Consider the following 21,019-nt stretch of genomic DNA (forward strand, 5'->3'; position numbering starts at 1 on the left):
GTATTCCTGGTCACGTTTTTCACTCAGAAATTGACTATTAATATACAGCCACTCCAGCTTTCTTTGGATTAGTATTAACGTATCTTTTTCTAGTCTTTTATTTTTAACTTATTTTGTCTTTATAGTTAATAAATTTCTTATAGGCGGATTTCCTTTGCCTTTTAATTGGGTGTTTGGACAATTTACATTTGATGTGATTATTGACATTTGGCTTTAAAGCTGCCATTTTGATATTTGTTTTTTGTCTCAGCTCTCTTGTTCTCCTTTCCTCTCCTTTTTCTACCTCCCCCCCCCTTTTTTTTTTACAGATTGCATTTTAACCCTTTATTGGCTTGTTAACTGTAACTTTGTTGTACATATAAGTCGTTGCTCCAGTGTTAACAGTGTACATCTTAAACTTATTATCTACTTTCAAGTGATCTTATCATCCCATATATAGTATAGAGAAACTTACAAGAGTGTATTTTTGTATCTCCTCTCCCAGCCTTTGTGATGTTCATACATTATATTTCTACATGTTATAAACTCTGCATTTTTTTTGCTTTCTGCAGTTGATTGTTAAGAACCTTTAGGGGTGCCTGGGTGGCTCAGTCAGTTAAGCGTCTGACTTTGGCTTAGGTCATGATTTTGCGGTTCATGGGTTCAAGTCCTGCATCAGGCTCTGGGCTGATAGCTCAGGGCCTGGAGTCTGCTTCGGATTCTGTGTCTCCCATTCTCTCTGTCCCTCCCTCACTTCCGCTCTGTCTCTCTCTCAAAAATAAACATTAAAAAAAAAAAAAAAGAATCTTTATATTTATTCACATAGATACAATTTCTTAATGCTTGTTATTCCCTTTATAGAGATCCAGACTTCCATGTGCTATCATCCCACCTCACCTCTGCTTAAAGAACTTTAACCCTTCTTGAACTGGAGGTCAGCTGGTAATGGATGTTTTAGGTTTTATATGTCTTAAGTCTTTATTTCATCTTTGTTTTTGAAAGATATTTTTTCTGAGGCAAGAATTCTATGTTAATAGTTTTTTTTTTCCTTCCAGTACTTTAAAATATTGGTCCACTCCACTGTCCTATATAATGATCAATCTGTAATCCTTTCCTTTAGGCTTCAAAAAATTCTAGCTGCTTTTAAAATATTCCCTTTATCACTGATTATGCAACTTAATTATGTTTCTGTATGTAGTATTCTTAATGTTTCTCTACTTGGGGCTCATTGAGCTGCTTGGATCTTTGAGTTTATTATTTCCATCAAATTTGAAAAATCTGGATAGTTTTTATCGCTGTTTTGAAGTTGAGTGAATAAAACTGACACAGTTCCTGGCTTCATGGAGTGGATATATAATGAACAGTTTTATCTTCTGATAAATGCCATGAAAGAAGTGCATAGGAAGGACCCTGCATAGAGATGTACTGACCTCTTTGAGATGAATTAGGCTGAGCATTGAAGGGTAGCATGTCAGACATGTGAAAAACCAGAAGAAATGTCCTAGGCAGCAGAACAGCAAGCGTATGGAAGGGCCCTTCAGTTGGTAAGAGGCTGGTCTTTTCTTGGAAACTGAAGCGCCCTTGGAGTGGTTGGCGGGGGCCAGCTCATACGGTTTTGTGGGTCATGGCAAAAGTGGACTTAATTGCAGACATAACAAGAAGTAATTGAAGGGTTTTAAGCAGGGGAGCAACAGTCTAGTACATGCTTTAAAAATTGTTTTTGGGGGCGCCTGGGTGGCTCAGTGGGTTAAGCATACAACTTTGGCTCAGGTCATGAGCTCACGTTTCAGTTTGGGCCCCATGTCGGGCTTTGTGCTGACAGCTGAGAGCCTGGAGTCTGCTTCAGACCATGTCTCCCTCTCTCTCTGCCCTTCCCCCGCTCATATTCTCTCTCTCTCTCTCTCTGTCTCAAAAATAAACATTAAAAATTTTCAACTATGTATTCAGAATCAACTTACTAATTCTCTATCGGGAACTGCCTACTTTGTACTGAATAATTCTCAATGAAATTCACATATGTATATTTGTTTTATATATGTAAGTACAGTAATATAGTAGAAGCCATTGAAGTAGTTGTTAGTGAAAACTATTATAGCTTACTTGGCTCTTCCGTTTCAGTAAGATACTAATAATTTTTTTAAATCTTATCTTCCAGCTGGTGGAAGTTAAAGGCCCCAATGATCGTCTTTCACATAAGCAAATGGTCTGGTTGCACGAACTGCAGAAGTTGGGGGCCGAAGTAGAAGTCTGCCACGTGGTTGCAGTTGGAGCTAAGAGCAAAGGCCTGAACTAAGAGCTATGGAATTGGGAATATCTGGTTATACCTGGATTGAAGATTTTCAAAAGCGTAAAGCATTCTTACATTTTATTTAACTTTGATTTTGTCAATAATAAACCTGAGAGTTTAAGACTCATCATTGTACAGTATCTGTGTATTTGGTCTTGGCCTGAATGTACTCACTGATTACACATAGCAGGTAATGAACTTTCTAAAAGGTCAGAACCAGCATGCCTGGTGGCTCAGTTGATTGAGCATCCGACTCTTGATTCCATTTCAGGTCATGATCCCAGGGTCGTGGGATTTTAGCCTTCCCTCAGGCTCCACAGGGCTCTTTCTCTCACTCCTTCTACCCCTCCCCTCTCAAAATAGAAAATAAATGATAAAAAAATAAAAAATAAAATAAAAAAATAGGAAAAATACAGAACCTTCGTGGTGGCCATTTCAGGAAATAGATGCATTTATGTTATTACACTAGACTTGCAAAAATGCTGGAAAAGATTCAAACAATGAGATGTTTCACAGCTTCTGGTCTTTTATAAAAGTAGCCTATAGTGTTCCTAGTAAGTATGTGGGCGAACTGAATTTAAGGTTTCCTATAATGCCCAGATACACTCAGCTATTTAACATTCTTGTTTTAGGATTATCTAAAAAGGGTACAAACAACTGAAATTCTGATTTCTCTGGGAATTAAAAAAAAAATTCTCATTAAATTCCTTAACTTAAAACATCTGTCAAGGCCTACTCTTACTAATTGGGCCTAGATCACCAAAGGTATTAACAGTCTATCAAAGACAGTTGTCCTTTTTCATCTTTCTCCTTGGGAACATCCCTAATGACTAGGTGAGGGGCAATTTTCTATATACGGTATCATTGGAACAGGGCTGTTTATCACTGTTGGGAGAGCCTTAGGCGGAGGAAAGTGTATGGTAGGAAGGCAGCTTACCAGAACAGTAAGACCAGGAGTCAGGGACGGAGATCCCAGTCTCCCCACAGACTAATCTTGAGATCTTCTTAGGGAAATGTTACCTCCTCGAGTTTGGCAATTTTTTAAAACTTTTATTTATTTTGAGAGAGAGGCAGCGCAAGCAGGGGAGGGGCAGGGAGAGAGGGGGAGAGAATCTCAAGCAGGCTCCCCACGGTCAGCACAGAGCTTGACACAGGGCTGTAACTCATGAACCTGAGATCATGACCTGAGCCAAGATTAAGAGACACTTAGGCTGAGCCACCCAGATGCCCCGAGCTTGGTAATTTATTGAGCGGAAGGACAAGTTAGGGCATAGCCCATTAATACCCAGATGGCCTTAACCACAGCCAGTTCTAATCAATGCTGAAAATGTTAACTGATCACAACCTTGCTTGAGAGCAAAGAGGTCGGATGACACCCGCACAAGTGTGGCTGGAAGAAAATGCCTTCGCTTCTTCAATCACTATGTTCTTGTAGAGTTCACATCGATAACTACAACAAGCAATTTCTGTGGAAATTTTATTTAGCAGTCAAAATTTCCTTCACATTCATCACTGTTGAATAAGAGCTCTCATCTTCCTGCTCATCCTACCTTAACTCAGGTCGTAATTTTAGGCACAAAGGTTTTAGTTTTCTCTCAAAATCACGTTCTACTTGAGGTTACTGCTATAGCAAGCAGATTTTGTTGAAGGTATGTTGACTAGTCTTCACCCTCTGTTAGCACACATTAATATACTTTTCTTAAATAAAGTTAAGACATTTTTGGTTTTAAAACTGGTTTCCATCATAAAATAACAGTAAGACATTGTACATCTTTAAGTTCAGTACTAGAAAGTCCCAAGCTGTCTGGAGCCCGTGCGGTGCTCCATCGGCACAGACTTCGCTCGCGGGGCTGTGGGGCTGGAGAGTGTGAAGCGCTCTTTGGTGCAGCGTCCGTAACCACACGGAGGACTTCGGTCACCACCACATCCTTTTTGCTAGCAGAGGTGCCAGGCAGCTTTAGAATGGCCAGGACTTAAAGCTGTTATAGTTGTTTTTCATATTATGCATAAGTTGTGGCACAATAATCATGATAGAACAACCATCCAGCAAAAATAAAACTAAAAACCATATTTTACTACATTTGATTATCATACAAAAATATGCACATTTTCTATTTTAAGACAGTATGTTAATAGTACCTAATCTTTTTTAAACTTGTAAATTTAAAAAAAATCACTAAAGGAGTTGAAATAAATGTGTGAGGGAAGAGAATTAGAAATAAATGCTCAACAACCACTCCCAGACCCCACCCCCCCCCCGCCAATTTAGAATTATTTGTAATAATAAAAAGGCAGTTTAATCAAAAAGGGAGAATTATCACACTTTCAATGGCAGGATATGCTGTGGGACTTTAAGGGGATTGAGACTGGTTTCCAATCAAGTAGTATAAAATGTTTAATGGCAATAGTGCTATTTATTTATATAAGGTGAAAAAAGCCCTTATTTTCTAGGCAACAAGCTGAAAAAACTGGGTTGATCCAGAAGACAAATTTCCTAAGACACTGTGTAAGAACTTCTGTCCCTTTAGGTCCAGAGACATCAACTTTAAAAAGGAAAATAATTCAGACATTTTGAAAGCTATTCATTACACATAAAGGTAAAACACACTTTGAAAAAACTTGTTTTAGAAGCTAGCCACTTCACTATAAAACTTTCCTAAAGCTTAAGATGGCAGTTTAAGAAACTAACAGCCCAATTTGAAAACATCCATCCTGTAAACAGGGAACAGGGTGGGCAGAGGAGTGGGGGGGGGGTGGGGAGGAGGGGGATGGTGCTGACCGCCAGTCCCCCTAACAAGCTTCAGCTCCGACCCCACAGCTTTGGCTGGGTTCCCGCCACAGTCTGACACAGAACACACCTTTGCGTGCTTCTCCACTGTCAGAGGTCGGGGGTTGGGGGTCTTCCCTCAATATTAAAATGGCAGTATTTTGAGAGAAGTACACTTTATTTCTCCTGTTGGCTAAACCTAACCACTAAGAACTGTGTGGGCGGGAGGAGGGACCTCTGTGCAGGTGACCTGACTCATTAGTTATTTCCAAGGTAAAGTGCCAACAACAGTTTACCAGACTGGAAATACGGGCAGCAAACGCCCAAATCCCTCTCAACAGCCCTCTGTTTTGGAGCGTGGGCTTCGGTGCCGACAGCACTGGCTCCTGCCGCTGTCATACCCACACCGACCACCCCACAGGCCCGCTGTGTCCTCGCTGACTTTCAGAGGGAAGGAAATGTGGTTTGGGGGACTCCTGGCTATTGGTATGAAGCTCAGCGGTGACAAGCCCATTTCCAATATGTAGGTTAACACCCTGATTTTAAAAACTGAAAACTGTGTTTTACTTTGTGTTATGCATACCTCAATGTCAAAGGCACTTCTAAGTTTATATTATCTACAGCAAATGCTTTTAAAGTCAGCAGTGCATATCATTTTAAAGTTAGTCCTGGGAAGTTAACAGCAAACTCATGATTTTAAAACACAGTGATCTACGGTCCCAAACAAGGTGATCTAAAATAAATAATAGCCTTGGAACACTGAACCCTCAGGTGAGTTCAATTAGAATAGAAAGTGACCAGAAAAATACATTGATACCTATTAGAGCTGACCGGATGCTCTTGAAAATAGACTAAACGTTAATTTCTTAACTTTCCTGACCTCTGTTTCTTTGGGGTGCCAGGCTGAGGATCAGGTAACCTTTAGTGGCTGGTGGGAGAAAGTGGATGCAGACAAAATAAACGTCACAGACAAAACCTGATTTGTTTGCTCACAGTAGTAAAAATAGGAGAATGTCTGCCTACAGATCACCCGAAACTGGGCCAGACTGAAAATGACACAAAGAGGACATAAAAAAGAAAAGGTCTTTTAAAAAAGAATTGTGAGGAAGTGTTAACTCGACTTGTTTTTAAATATTAGTGCAAATTTCAACTATTATTCCGACACGTAAAATTTTTAGAGCCTCTGATGCCTAGGTTAGCAATTCTGATTCAGAGGAAGCCGGTTTATGGCTCCCCTCAAAACGTTCAGAAAACGGGCGTGTTAGTCTTCGTTTGCTAGCGTCTCGGTAGATAACCAGATTTTGGCCCCACTCAAGAACTTGCTCAGCGGCGTTCCCGAAATGCTCCGCCGGCAAAGGTTGCCCACGGGAGAGAAGGGGAACGATGAAGACAGGAACTCCGGCGTCCCCGCCGCCTGTGGGCTGCCCACCCGGAAGTACATCCGGCTCTGGTCAGGCTCCGGGCAGCGGGCCTCCGGAGGGCCGGCCCGGTGCTGCCGCAGCGTCCTGCGGAGCACGTCCACCTCGTCGGCCAGCAAGGACAGCCTGTGGAAGGCGGTGATGAAGCCCCCGAGGCTGATCTGGGCTTCGGGGACCCAGCGGAAGTAGCACAGCTTCCAGAGTTTGACGTGCGTCCCGGAGACGTGCGGCAGAAGGGCGCCGTGCAGGTCCACCGGCCGGGAGAACCACTCTCGGAGATACTGCTCCGCGCCGCGGGCCTGGCCGCCGGGCTGCGGAAGCGGCTCCGGCTTTCCTTTCAGGATCAGGGAGTTTCGCCTCGGGACCAGGTCCTGGTCGGTGACGATCCCGTTCTTCAAGGAAGCTGGCATTCCCCTCAGTGTGGAGCTGTAGCCTTTCTGGAAGGAGAGCGACCTCAGCATTACCTCCCTGGAGCCTCCCCCTTTGCATAGACAGGAAAGGCCCAGTGGCAAATATTTACTGGGTGTGGGGACAAAATGGGGGAATGGCGCTCATAACATTCCGTCCCTTCCCTTGCAACCCTCCTCCTGATCCTCTTCCACCTGAGTCCCATTAGCTAGCAATGGGCTCTGCCTAGGGCATTAGCGCTGGCCTGCGACCTGGCGGGGAGGGGACACCTCCTGTTCATCATTCTGCTAAAGCGCAAATTTCTAAGACCTCTGGGTTAGGGAGAAATCTAGGATCTGGCTGATTCCAGAAAGAAAGGCAAGTGGATGGGCTTCAGGAATGGGGCCTCTCAGGCTCAGAGCTGCTATCCGCTGAATCCTACATGCTAAGCAAGCTCTGTGGGCCTCAGTCACCAAGAAGAAAAGTCAGGGCATGGTCATTTCAGTTACAAAGCAAATGATTCCTCAAAATCTGCATTGGCAGTGTCAAGGGAAGTGACCTGGATCTTAATACTCTGTGTTCTGAAAATATGACCTTTGTTAGGTGTAAGCAAACACTGTGTTTTTATTGTTGGTGCGTTTTTGTAATTTACCTTTGTCCGTTTGAAAGCCTTCACAGAACCGTTCTGTACACAGGGTGTGCTCTTTCCGATGTACAAGGGGTTATGGAATAGGGTACGATCCTTTGCTGTAAACTGAAGAGACCAGTCCCAAACTGAGGGGAATTTTAAACCCTTTTCGTCACCCAGCTGGATATTTTTGCTTATAGCAAATTCCTGCAAGATAAATATTTGAACATTTATGAGAAGATGCCAAATGATTTTCTCATATATTTTTTTTGATGAGCCAAAATCATTCCCTCACTATGGGGAATTTTCTGGACTAGAGCAACTCTAGCTCCCCGGGAGCAGCATGTTTTGCTCTGAGAGAAGAGACATTCTTGGCACCTTGGATCGGAGGGACACCTCACACCCTATATGAGCAAGGAGAGCACCTTTTCTTCTGGAAGCCATCAAGGAAGCTGGACCCTCTGAGCAAGGAATATATTATTACAACAAGTAAAATTTCAGGAAAGCCATACTTCAAGGTGTCCCAGTTACTTTTGTAATTGTAGCACTTTACTTTCTGAGTACGTGATACATTTACGCAACTACCGGCTGGGCACAGAACTTACTTGGTGAGTGGAGGTGTAAGACAGTCTGTGCATGGTGATCCCTGCCATCTATTTTATCCCATTTTCTAAGTCCACGCTCACACGTCACTTATCCAGTGACCTTCAGTATCTGAACCACACCCCAGGAGCAGGGAGGAGGGAATCCAGACCCTGTGCACACAGTCCCAGCATCTGGCCATGACCACGAAGACCACGCACTGAGGCCGGGCCTCTTGCTCCCAGGAGCCTACCTCCAGCCCACTGTAGGCTCACGCGGCCTACTGATGCAGGGCACAATGCTGCAGGGAGACAGCCCACTGCCTCTGTGTGGAGAAGGTGAGGAGCATCAAACCATGCAGCTGCACTTAGTGGCATGGAGAAAGGGGCCGTCATCCTGGCTGAGAGCCAAAGCAGGCTGGCACATCGGTTTATGTAGGTTAGTTCTCTGGAGGAAATTTCTCAAGATACCAAGTCCCTGGATGGTGGGAGAGGACTGATTCTTATTTTCTGCTCCGTACTTTTCAGTATTCTCCAAACAACCAAGAACTTGTTTGGAAATTAGGAAAAAGGCAAAAACTCATTGTTATTACTAAAGAAGCACTGTGGTCAGGACACCAGCTCCACACCACAGGTATGACCAGGTGTGACCCATGTCGTAGTGTTGACTCAGGGCCAGCAGGAAACAGATAAGCTATCTAACAGTATAGGGCATTTTACAAAATGTCCTATTGCAAACGAGTAAAACTTAACTCATTAAGCACCAAATATATTAAAAAAAAACCTTTTTAGTTACTTGAAATTTCAAAATATATATGCATGTAGAAACAACCCATTTCCTTTAAAAAGATAGTATTAAGAGCTGTTTTAATGGCCCTTCTAGAAAAATAAACAGAAAACAGTCATCTTTTTTTATGTGAAAACTAAAAATGTTTATCTCCAAAGATCAGATTTTCCACAAAGAGTACCTGACCATGAGCATCTAAAGTGGCCTCAGAAAAGAAGGAAATGTCTTTATGGAAGAGACTAAGCTGAGAACATCGGTTGTGCTAATCAGGACCTTACATCAAAAGCCATTTTCCCAGGGAGGGCAGAGGTGGCACTGACGGCCTTCAATCTGGCTGTTACATCAAATCATCAGTATGAAGTGCTGAGACAAGGAGGGATCCATGCTAGTACTTGCCAGGAAAAGCTTTTGAAAAAGCCCAGGCTAAAAAAACAATACAGTATTAGAGCATGGACCAGGGAAAGTAGATGATCTACTTTTTTTTAAGTTTATTTATTTATTTTGAGAGAGCGAGCAAGAAAGACAGTGTAGATGGGAGGGGCAAGGTGCAGAGAGGGAGAAAAAGAACCACAAGCAGGCTCCTCGATGATGCGGGGCTTGAACTCATGAACCATGAGAACATGACCTGAGCCAAATCAAGAGTCAGCTGCTTAACTGACTGAGCCACCCAGGCACCCTCAGATGATATACTTTTAAAAAATATTTATTTCCACATCGAAAGCTATTTGTAAACTTATCTGGGCACATCCAGAATCCAGCCTAGTAGCAGGGTGAGGAGTGAGTGTCTCTGGGGTCCAACCTGAGCTCTGCAGAGTCCTCTGCTCAGTGCCTGCTGGAGGCACTGCAGTCACTGGGACCTTAGGGCCGATGTACTGGCATTTTACATCGAATGTTCTACGTCTAACAAGGCTGATTTCCTAGCTTTGTGTACATTTTGAAGGCCCACGAGGTGTGTGTGTGTGCATGCATGCATGTACTAGGGGCGTGCATGGGCGTGTACATGGGGCAGTGAAGGGAGAGGAGTATGATGGGCAGGCAACACCACCAGATGCACAGCCCACAGCGAAGCTCAAGGGGGCACAAACTGGATGATGCCCAGTGAACGAGGAATGAAAAGGAGCGCATCGGAGACCATTTAGTTTAGGAACAAATAGTCTCCCCCACCTCAGGGCCCCAGCCTACCACCGGTCTGAGCGCAGTACTGGGAGAGGTTACATTCTATTAGGGAAGCACAGAATATATTTTATAAAAACTTCCTTCACAAACTCCCCGATCTAAAATAAATACCCTATGGCAGTGCTAAGTTTCTCTGACCCTGAGCCCCCGGACAACAGCCCCACTGAGACACGGCTCCCCTACTCTGAGGTAAGACCAGCTCCCCCTCCCTCCCATCTCCCTCCTCTTGTAACAAGCCCCAGGCCCTTCCTTTTCTTTGGGATGTTCCTCATTAATAAAGGTCTCTCTATTACAGTAGCCTGAATAAAAATCATCTCCTTAAACGTCTAGTGCACTTTGTCTTTCACATCTGCAATCTAGACTAATTCATTTCTTTAGCAAATAGTGAAGCATTATGCTTCACAGTTTACAGATGAGGAACCTGGGCTCACCATTCTCCCAGACCAGGGCCAGGATTCAGGTTTTCTGACCCTAGGAGGGACTCACATTATACCAGGCCACATCACCTGGACCAGGGCCTTGGTGCTGAGGCTGAGGACCACAAGAACTCTCCTTTCTGTTTCTCTCAATGGTTACTGCAACATTTATCAGCTATTCCCAATGTCAGTTCCAATGTGGGTGAGTCAGAACCCAGGGTTCTGGAAGGTTCTACCAGCGGCAATCAGAAGTTAGTTTCAAGTTTGGCTTGAGACCCTCCTTAGTCATGATTCTTCCTCTAGGTCAATGAACTGTGACTAGAAACTGAACATCCTACCCAACAGGACTGCTGTGTGGCATGTGGGACTGGTTCTGAGGCTACTTGGTCAGCCAGCGCCTGCCAAGAATTTGAGTCTAGCACCATGCCTATGCTTCATCTCTGAAATTCCTTCTCCACAGAACTCCTGAAGAAAATGATCTTGCTTTGTACATCTTTTATTCTAGGAAACAAAAGTCCTCAAAGAGGACCTTTTAAATTACTCATCTCGAGAGACTGAATGTCAAAATATAAATATAAAAGCACAACATTTAAGGTGGGTGTAATAATTTACATCTTTGAAATCTGTTTTTTTTTAATTGTTACATATCACATTAAAATTTTTTTTTTAATTTATTTGAGAGAAAGAGGGAGAGAGAGAGAGAGAGAGAGAGAGAGAGAGAGAAACCAACCAGGGGAAGGGTGGAGAGAGAGGGAGACAGAACCTGAAGCAGGTTCCAGGCTCTGAGCTGTCAGCACAGAGCCTGATGCGGGGCTCGAACTCATGAACTGTGAGATTATGACCTGAGCCAAAGTCAGATGCTTCACCGACTGAGCCACCTAGGTGCCCCTCTTTTCTTTTAAGTAGGCTCCATGACCAAAGTGGGGCTTGAACTCACAACCTTGAGATTAAGAGTCGCATGCTCTACCAAGTAAGCCATCCAGGAGCCCTAAAAACTGCTTTATTATGAACAATGTACATCAGAGAAAAATACCTAAAATGCTCAGTCATAAAAATGAAACAGTTTCCTAGATTTTTGTAGGCTTTTATAGAATTCATTCAGAAATTACAGCTTAAAATGGTAGCTTAAGACTGTTTTAATTTACATATTTAAATATGCGGCTAACTGTACTTCAATTCTATATCAATAAAGTTGTAAAAGCATAAAAGAGAAGTAGCTATCGCCACAGTATCTCTTACCGTGCTTTGTTTCACCCGCTGGTGAGGAGAGTTGAACAAGAAGGTGCCAAACAGGGAGATGTGGGTGCTGTCGTACAGTATAGCCAAGTAGGTCTCTGAGAACTCGAAGGCCGCTGGGTATTGTTCTAACAGCTGCCACGTGGCATCCAAGAACAGCAAAAATAAGGGAGACTGGCATATACAAACAGAAAATGGGATGATTTAATGTTGTCCTTCAGTTGTTCACATTTATTTCCAAACTTACTGCTTACAGTAAGGAAGAGATTAATAAGAGAACAGCTAAGCCTAAAACACTTGGCTCCAAAGCTAAGCCAAGGATATGCAAATAGGTGAAACCAGCTTATGTCAAGCCTAAGAAGTAAGTTCAACTGTGATAAACATCACAGCCCTTACTTGTGTAGTATCATTGAAATGGCAAAGTAAACAGGCAAGTGTCACTGTATGAATGGGGGATACTAAAATATGTGATTAAGCTTATCTGGAAATAATTCTTTAGAATGCTGAAAAATAAAAACAAAAAACCAACAACTCCAAACCAAAAAACAACTTCTGTAATTAGCTTTTGGTGCACCGTGCAGGCTCAGCATCCGGAAAACTTCCCAGAGTTTCAGAAAACAGTTGGCATTAGCCTCTAGGTCACATGGTGGAGCCCCAAGTATAACAGCTGATGACAGCTATTGTATCCTGGAGTCCCAGCATCTTATTTTTTTAAGTTTATTTATTTATGAGAAAGAAAGAGTGTGTGAGAGCAGGCAGGGGAGGGGCAGAGAGATAGAGAATCCCAAGTAGGCTCCGTCCTGGCAGTACAGAGCCCACTGTGGGGCCCAAACTCACCAACCACTGAGATCATGACCTGAGCAGAAATCAAGAGTCGGACGTCACCCAGGCGCCCCTAGCATCTTTTTTTTTTTTATGTTTATTCATTTTTGAAAGACAGAGAGAGACAGAGCACAAGCAGGGGTGGGGTGGAGGGAGAGTGGGGCACAGAATCCTAAGCAGGCTCCAGGCTCTGAGCTGTCAGCACAGACCCCAATGTGGGGCTCTAACTCAAGAACCGTGAGATCATGACCGGAGCCGAAGTCAGACACTCAACCGACTGAGCCACCCAGGTGTCCCACGCCCCCAGCATCTTTTAAGTGAAGTATTCGCTGTCGAGATTTCCTCAGATGGTAGTTTGTACTGCTCAGTCAGCCTATGCTTCTGAAACCACCATTCTGTGAGATGCCTGCAGGGCCTTTCACAGGCTCTCCTACCTCTGCACCCACGGCAGCCCCTGTGCCCAGAGCTGTTACAAAGATGTCCCTCTCAAACATCCCATTCTTTTTTTTTTTTTTTTAATTTCTTTTTTCAACGTTTATTTTTTTGGGACAGAGAGAGACAGAGCATGAACGGGGGAGGGGAAGAGAGAGAGGGAGACACAGAATCGGAAACAGGCTCCAGGCTCTGAGCCATCAGCCCAGAGCCTGACGTGGGGCTCGAACTCACGGACCACGAGATCGTGACCTGGCTGAAGTCGGACGCTTAACCGACTGCGCCACCCAGGCGCCCCTTCAAACATCCCATTCTTAACACACGTGCCCCATTTTAAGAAAATGTGATACTCCAAAATTGATTTTTCAAAATACCTGATGTGCTCATTATTTGCTTTTCAGAGAGAGAATACAGCATTTTATCAAGTAGTTCTCAACGTGAAGAAATTTAACAATTTTTTTTGGAATTTTACCTATATAATTACAATAATCTTTGTAAGTACATCAATTTGGATGCTAATCCATTGGTAGTCTTAGACTAAGGAAGCAAAGAGGTGCTAAATGCAATATTTAAAAAGCCTCCTGGTCTCTTTACAGACAGAATAGCTCTTCACATGACAACGTGAATTTTGCCTTGTGTACACTTACAGACTCACAACAAGCACCGAGATTCTGTTACCTCTTTCTCCGATCGCTTTAAGTGGTTGCACCTGTCCAGGAACTGATACCCGGCCATGACCCACTCCTTCTGGATGAGACTCTGAAATCCAGTAATTGTCCTAAAATGAGGATCCAGCATCACTTGAACAAGAGAAGCTACCATACAGCTCAAGTCTCTTCCCTCCTCCTCTGTTAAGAAAAATGGAAAAGAAAATAACTACTACATAGAAAAATGCTGGGCGAGAAAGGGAAGGTCAAGTGGATACTACATTATTCTCTGCCCGAGCTACCTTCAAAATAATCCATGTTAGGAGGGTTCAATGGATTCCAGCAACTCTAAAATATTATAGACTTTAGCTCAATCAGTATTTAATGGGAAATAATCTTTTATATATGAATATTTTCCAAATAACAGAGCATATTCCTCACACTTTTTACGTTTCAGTAGTTTGGGGTGGAAATCTTTCAAGAGTCCATTCTGCTTCCTAAGAACATTAATTTTACTACTGGCAATTCCACATGGTGACTCAGAAGTGAACAAGGGGAATGGGATTGTCCACCACCATGTGAAAAGGTGGCAAACATTTTCCTCCTATCTTTTATAGCTGGTGTCTTTTTCAGTAATGCCAGTAATACCTGATATGAAAGCCAGCCAAAGAAATCAGACAAAAACTATACCAAGCATCCCTTATGATTAGATTGTAGAAGTAATCAACAAAATACAAGCAAATCATATTATCTCATGAATTCAAGAATTTATTCCAGGAAAACAAGGTTGGCTTAACATCTGACAAAAAGTAACACTTCATAGACATAAGTGATAAAAATAACATAATCATCTCATTAGATGCATAAAAAGCATCTATGTGATAAAAATCCAAAGTTCATTCTGGATAAACTCTCAGCAAACTAGGAACAGAAGGGTACTTCAACCTGATAAGAGTCCATGAAAACCTGTCACCAACATCAATTTTTAACGATAGCAACTCCTATAACTGAGCAATTCCTCACTTCTAAGTACCTACCCACAAGAAATAAAAAAAAATATGTCCCCATGGTGACTTTTATATAAACGTTCACAGCAGCATATTCATAATAGCCATAAAATGGAAACAACTCAATGTCTGCCAGTGGGCAAATGTATAAATAAAATGTGGTATTTACAAAGGAATACTATTCAGAAATAAAAAGGAACAAACTGCTAATACATGCTACGTGAATGAACCTCAAAAACATGTATGTAAAATAAAAAAAGCAAGAGGCAACAGATCACATTTTGTATGATTTCGTTTACACAGGATATCTCAGAAAGAGCAAATGTGGAGAAACAGAAAGCACATTAGTGGTTGTCTGGGGCTGGGACACAAGTAATCTTTTTGGTGAGATAAATAATTTCTAAAACTGGACTCTGAACTCTACACTCTGTATGTGTACTAAAAATACACATTCAGAATGGGTGTATTTTATAATATGCAAATTATACCTCAATAAACGATTTCAAAACCACGTTCTAAAAAAAAGTGTTACTAAGATGTAGGCTCAGTATCTCTTCTAACCTTTTTGTATTATACAAATCCATCAAGACATGTGCTAAGTAGGATTTTTGCAATAGGATTAGAATACCCACTGGTTGAGAGGAGAGATTACTGGATTGTGACAGTCTGCATTTATGTGTGAATTAAATAACTGTGATGGCATCACAGTTAGGGATTACTTGAAATAGTGCATTACTATTCTTTTTTCCCCTTTAAAGGTTTTAAATATCTTTACTTTGCTAAAGTCTGTTAAATTTGACAGTTGGTAAAAAAACTTTTGTAAGCTTCAGTAGTGTAGCATATTCACAAACTATGTAATGTGAAATATATTATAGGATAAGGTAGGAAGTTCATGGTTTATTAAACTACATCAGTATGCTTAGAAATTCTGTTAGCTGTTAAATTTACCTAACATACAATCATCCTTCACTTAACTGAAACATTATTATATTGTACTTTACTCCTACTAAACATTAGACAAAATTCAGAATATTGGCTATTCTTTTTTTTTTTTAATTTTTAAACTTTATTTAAATCCAAGTTAGTTAACACATAGTGTCAATTCAGTCAATTTCTTGATACCCATCTATTTCTGTAGAGTCCAATCTAGTGTGATCCAGAGGCATTTAAGTTGAAATTTTTATGAATTCGAAACGTAGCAAGATTAGACAGAAAGGATGCTCTGCCAAGACTAACACTCTGTCTGACTCTGTCAGGAGCTGCAACCCAACCCTTCCCATAATATGGGAAGAAGGTTTAACACAGGGCAGAAAACCGGACTCCTTTCTACCTGCGGTCTTTGTGGCAGAATCTGTAGTGTCCCTGATGGGTTAGCAGTAGTGTCATCTACTTGAATGCAGGCAGTCACCACGCTGGCTGGCATGGTGACCATTGTTTTCAGTAATGAATTACCTTGCAGGACTACAGAGAGACGCTTGCTTTCTAGCACATACACGAGTTCTGCTGCATGTTTAAGGAATGCCCTGAAAAGAGAAAGGGAAAAATACTGTTAAGAAAATAAAATTTCCACTATAAATATTTCTTTAAAAGTACTTGAAATCAAGCACATCTAATCTCGCACTGTACTGTGTTCTCAATAACCTTTGCAAATTTCATCAGCATTTAAGTGACTCTTCAACAGAGTATGTTTTGATTTTTCTATCAGGGAAATTCATTAATCCTTTTATAAAAAGGGGGCTGATGTACAGGACATTCTTGAAATCTCAAAACACAGAGACGGAGAAGAGAGGAGTGGTTGCTAGGGCACAGCGATGGGGACGCAACTCTGCAGGGGCAGTATGAAGGGCCTTGCAGTGATGGAGCAGTTCTGTATAGTGACTGTGGTGGGGGCTGCACGGATCCACACATGCAATAAAAATGCACATAATACCACACACATGCACATGCGCACACACACATGAAAACACACATAAATTGGTGAAATCTGAATAAGGCTTATATATTATACCACTGTCAGTTTCTTGGTTTTGATACCACATTCTAGTTATGGAAGATGTAACCACCGGGGGAAGCTAGGTGAGGAGTATGTGGAGCGCTGGACTGTTTGCATCTCCTATGAGTCTATAATTATTTCAAAATAAGTTAAAGAAGAAAAAGGAAAGTGGTTGTACAAACCTTAAATATTCTAACCACCGAGTATTTTCCAGTGAAGACAACCATTTCTCTTCAGTTTCTTCAAAAGGCTCTGCAATAAATATGGTAATATTTATCTAAAAAACATATATATGTAATATATAGGATGCATATATTTTGTATATATATATATAAAATGTATGCACACACCTTTTTGGGCTTTTTAAACTTAATTTTACATGATCAATATCAGAGTTAAGTGATATGTCACAGTTTTTAATATTTAGTTGGCTTTAAGGAAGTATGCATTTTCACTTAATAATATAGTCATTTAAGAAGACATGTTACAATTCTATAAAAAACAAAAAAAGCACTCCCCTGGAGGCTTTCAGGGAAGTCCTGGAGAGTCTAACCACCTCTGCCTAAGAGCCAGTGGTTCCCACCTTCCTGGTCAGCCCACCCCTGGATTCTGATGCCCCCTACTCACAGCTTCCTGACTGCAAACCTCACCCTCCTTGCTTCTCTCCCCTGCTCCTGCTGCCAGCGCTGCCTCTCAGTGCACGGTTTCTGTGACAGCAGGAATGAGGGCATCTTCCTGGCAGGGCTTGCACTGTCCTGACTCAGTCCTGCGTGGCCTGTCTCAAGACGTTGCTCACCTCACAAACTCCAGGCTTTAGTAATGTTCCAATTACCAGATGGTTGATAAGAATTCATGTCACTGTGCTTTTTTTAACACACCATGTCCCTCCCCAGTTCTCCTTCCAGGCAAGCACCCGCTCATCCCTGCAGAACTGCCACAATGGCTGCCTCTCCTGGCTCCCAGGTAAGTAGGACTCTGTGTATACTTCAAGGAGGCCACACTTATGCCAGAGATGCTTTCACGGGAGTCATCCCCCTGGGGCACAATGAAAGTGCCTGAGAAGCACTTGTTCTAATACATGTATTAGAAATCGGAGGCCACGCAGATTACAACATGGCTCTGTTTGAAATTCATGTCAAGTCCCTTATCTTAAAACATAACTGTGTGCATTAAAATCTTAGGAAGTTTGTATGGGTAGCTCACTGTTCTCCTTGGCACTTTACAGAAGTATCCTACCACACCATTTATTATTTATTTCAAAGTGGTGTAATTGTTTTTTTTTTCCCTCCAAAACAAAAAAGCAGTTTAAACTCCATTTTCTAAGAGCTTCTGATACTGTCATGCAAAAGTATTTCAATGTGCCTCTACTTAAATGTATCTATTTCTATATTTTCAAGGGCTATCATTTTTTCTGACATGCCTCATGCAATGGTGTTATCACCCATTCACTGTATACATATATATATATATATACATATATAATAAAAATGAAATTACCATCAACGCATAGGTGTTTAAGTTTTACAAAAGCCGCCTGTATTTCTTGGATATTGGGCAAGGTCTTATCCAAGTCTGATTTGTAAACATCACTTCTCTGTGGATGACTTTTAGTTATTGCATTACAAATCCTAATAAAGACAAAATCCTTGAGTCATTCATTCATGCCACACATATTTTTTGAAGACCTATTATGAGCCAAGGCACTATTCTCAGAGCTAGAGATAGATAAACAAGACAGGCTGGGTCTCTACTCTCACAGGGCTTCCATTTCTGGTGGTGGTTGGGTAAATGATAAAGTAATAGGCTGTGGTGAATGCCGTGGGTGGCATAATCGAGTGAATGCAGGCTAGTTCAAGTCATGTGGTCAGAAAGGCTCTTCTGTGAAGGTAATACTGAAGCTAAAACCCAAATAACTAGAAGCCATGAAAGATCTGAGAGATCTGAGAGAAAGTGTTCTAGGCAGAGGGAAGGTAAGGGCAAAGGTCCTGTGGTGGACACAAGCTTGGCTGTGGAGAAACACAGAGAGGGCCTGAGATGGTATGTCTAAGGAGAAAGGGGCAGAGAGAGATTTGACAACAAAGAGAGCCTGTCCTACTTATGAAGAACAGAATAGCTGAAAAAATAGAAAGAATCAAAACAATTCTCAGCTTAATAAAATTAAAACATTACAAGTGCCACTGGCTGTGAGGGTTCAGGACGAACTCCCACCCAGCAGTGCTGCTGGCTTCCCTCTAATAGCAGCCTCCCCCCAGCCCCCACCCTTCCTGTGCATCTAACCAGCAGACATGGCAGTGAATACTGGGCTTGGACTGTGACATGACAGGTCATTTCAAATGTGACCAAGGTAAAAAACACCCATCAGGGATTATTTGAATAATACTCCTTTTCCTTTCCTGAAGGATCATTTGAGGGTCACTTGTCAGTTATTTGCTTCAGCAAAGGTGCCTTTCTTCGGTATGGCCCTGGGGAAAAAAAACTAAGATCTGGCTGTAACAGTCACAGACTGTGATATACAATTTGAGGCTCTCTGAGCCGGTTTTCTAAGATCTGTTCCTTTGTTCCTCATTTATTTAACAAGTATTGAATAAATATTCAACATCACAGGTGTTTCCTGGGTGCTGAATGTACAATGGTATGCAAAACATAGTCCCTTCAGCTCAAGAAGCTTATAGCCTAGTAGCAAATATAGGCAGTAATCAAACTGTAACACATACATGCAATTAAAGACTGAAGTAAGTGTTATGAAGAAAATTTAGAGAGCCATAGAGAATGTATAACTTGAGGCCTGATCTAATTTAGGAGGTGAGGGAAAGCTTATCTTCAGGAAGTGAGATTTGCCATGAGAGATAAAGAACGAGGGAGTACCGAGTGGGTGGGGTGGAGAGTGCTGGAGGATGAGCATGAAGAAAGACAGCCCAGAAGGGAACAGCACTGGTGAATATCGGGAGATGGGAAAGCACAGGCAAAGGCAAAGTCCATGGTGGCCAGGGCCAGGAGCCACGGGTGTGATAGTGGATGAGACGTGGAGGGAAGAAATGAGGGCACTCATGGTAGGGGTGTAGCTGGGGTGGACACAGTTTGTAAGGTTTCTAAAAAGTGAAGTGACAGATTTGATGATGGGCTCAATGTGGGGGAAGGAAGTGAAAGAAAACGCATCCAGGATGACTCCTGGATTTCTGAGGGCAGGCTGGGAGAGTGCGCGGTGCTTGTATGCTGGAGGCTGGTTTTGGACCATATTGAGTTTAAAGGGCCTCTGAGACTTGCATGTGGAAGATGTCCCATTAGAGATAAAATCTGATGGTCACTAAAGCCACAGCCATAGGTAAACTTGTTTAGGAAAAGAAATGCAGAATGGGAAGAAGCAGTGGCCTGAAACAGATTCTAGGTAATGTCTGCAGAGGGCAGAGTACTGGTGAGGAAGAGGGGCTTCAGGAGAGTGGAAACAAGCAGGACTCAGAGGGCTTTAGGGAGAGACTAAACAATAGTGATGCCCACTGACTGAGAAATGCCTTCTGCTTTAATGACATGGAGATTACTGGTGACTTTATAGCAGATGATGCCAAACTTGTTTGTGGTAGCTAATTAAAACCACCATTTAAGCTACTGTGACTCTGTAGACCTAAGACACACCAAACTACAAGAAAGGTCTGATTTACCCTAAAGTATCTCAGCTGGAAATCACCACACGTTGCAAATACGTTAAAGGCTACACTGTTATACCAAGACGTCAGCAATGTAAGATTCCCCAGTGTCTTATAAGCCAAAGAATTAAATTCTATTTAGTATAACTTAAATGTTAATTTTAATATATTCACATTTTTTCCAAAATGGTGATTCTTGTATAGACTATATGTTGCTAACTAATTAATAAAACTATGCCACTTTCTAACTATTTTCAAGTAGTCAGGAGTTTAATATATTATTTCTGACAACTAAAAATGTCTACAGCAACAATGACCATTTCTTGATACCTCTGGTCGATTTTCCTCTGCTGCAGCACATCTTTTATGAGGGCCATTCGCACGAGGGCACTGCCATTTGAGTGGCTCCAGCACCAGAACTAGGAGAGAAGCAGAGCCTTTATGTAACTGGGTAGAGAAAAAGACATCGGTATGAATGAAATCCAACAGACAGCACTTACGGGCATCCTTCTTCCAACAAAAGAATGGGAAAAGATCTTTAGATCTTGGTCGGCTAAAGAACTTGGCACTACAAAGTATTCTGGAAGGCTGGAGAGGAAAAAGCAAACCATAACATAAGAATCCTGTGCTCTAGGCAGGTAAGTGTGCTCTGAAGACTCCATATATAATTAAACACATTTATCCCCATTTAATGTGCACCCTACTTGGTGGCCACATGGTAGGTACCATGGAAGACAAGGCTGACCCTAGACATCTCTTGTCTAAAACACGTGTGACGTTGTCAATTATCACAAAACTTATATTTATTTATTTAT

At 42.0% G+C, this 21,019-nt stretch overlaps 2 protein-coding genes across 9 annotated transcripts in view; one reads left to right on the forward strand and one right to left on the reverse strand.

Annotated features, from left to right (window-relative positions):
• The window catches only part of FAN1 (FANCD2 and FANCI associated nuclease 1), a 33,955-nt gene extending 31,562 nt beyond the window's left edge, over positions 1-2,393 (forward strand). For 2 of the 7 annotated variants that reach the window (XM_006932318.4, XM_019831972.3), the window contains exon 14: positions 2,135-2,393. In XM_006932318.4, coding sequence (XP_006932380.1) covers positions 2,135-2,272 — 138 coding nt within the window. In that variant the 3' untranslated portion in view covers positions 2,273-2,393. Of the gene's footprint in view, positions 1-840; positions 922-2,134 lie in introns of all 7 variants that reach the window. The other 5 variants (XM_019831973.2, XM_019831974.2, XR_006598957.1 and 2 more) reach the window with 5 other exon arrangements.
• A 1,333-nt stretch (positions 2,394-3,726) lies between these two features.
• Positions 3,727-21,019, reverse strand: part of MTMR10 (myotubularin related protein 10) — a 55,678-nt gene continuing 38,385 nt past the window's right edge. For both annotated transcript variants that reach the window (XM_006932321.4, XM_023255007.1), the window contains exons 8-16: positions 20,705-20,792; positions 20,535-20,623; positions 18,061-18,191; positions 16,746-16,815; positions 16,023-16,093; positions 13,595-13,764; positions 11,666-11,836; positions 7,491-7,673; positions 3,727-6,888 (exon numbers count right to left, since the gene is read on the reverse strand). In XM_006932321.4, coding sequence (XP_006932383.3) covers positions 6,295-6,888; positions 7,491-7,673; positions 11,666-11,836; positions 13,595-13,764; positions 16,023-16,093; positions 16,746-16,815; positions 18,061-18,191; positions 20,535-20,623; positions 20,705-20,792 — 1,567 coding nt within the window. In that variant the 3' untranslated portion in view covers positions 3,727-6,294. The remainder of the gene's footprint in view (positions 6,889-7,490; positions 7,674-11,665; positions 11,837-13,594; positions 13,765-16,022; positions 16,094-16,745; positions 16,816-18,060; positions 18,192-20,534; positions 20,624-20,704; positions 20,793-21,019) is intronic.

Source organism: Felis catus, chromosome B3 (assembly GCF_018350175.1).
Source record: "Felis catus isolate Fca126 chromosome B3, F.catus_Fca126_mat1.0, whole genome shotgun sequence".
Classification (NCBI taxonomy): domain Eukaryota; kingdom Metazoa; phylum Chordata; class Mammalia; order Carnivora; family Felidae; genus Felis; species Felis catus.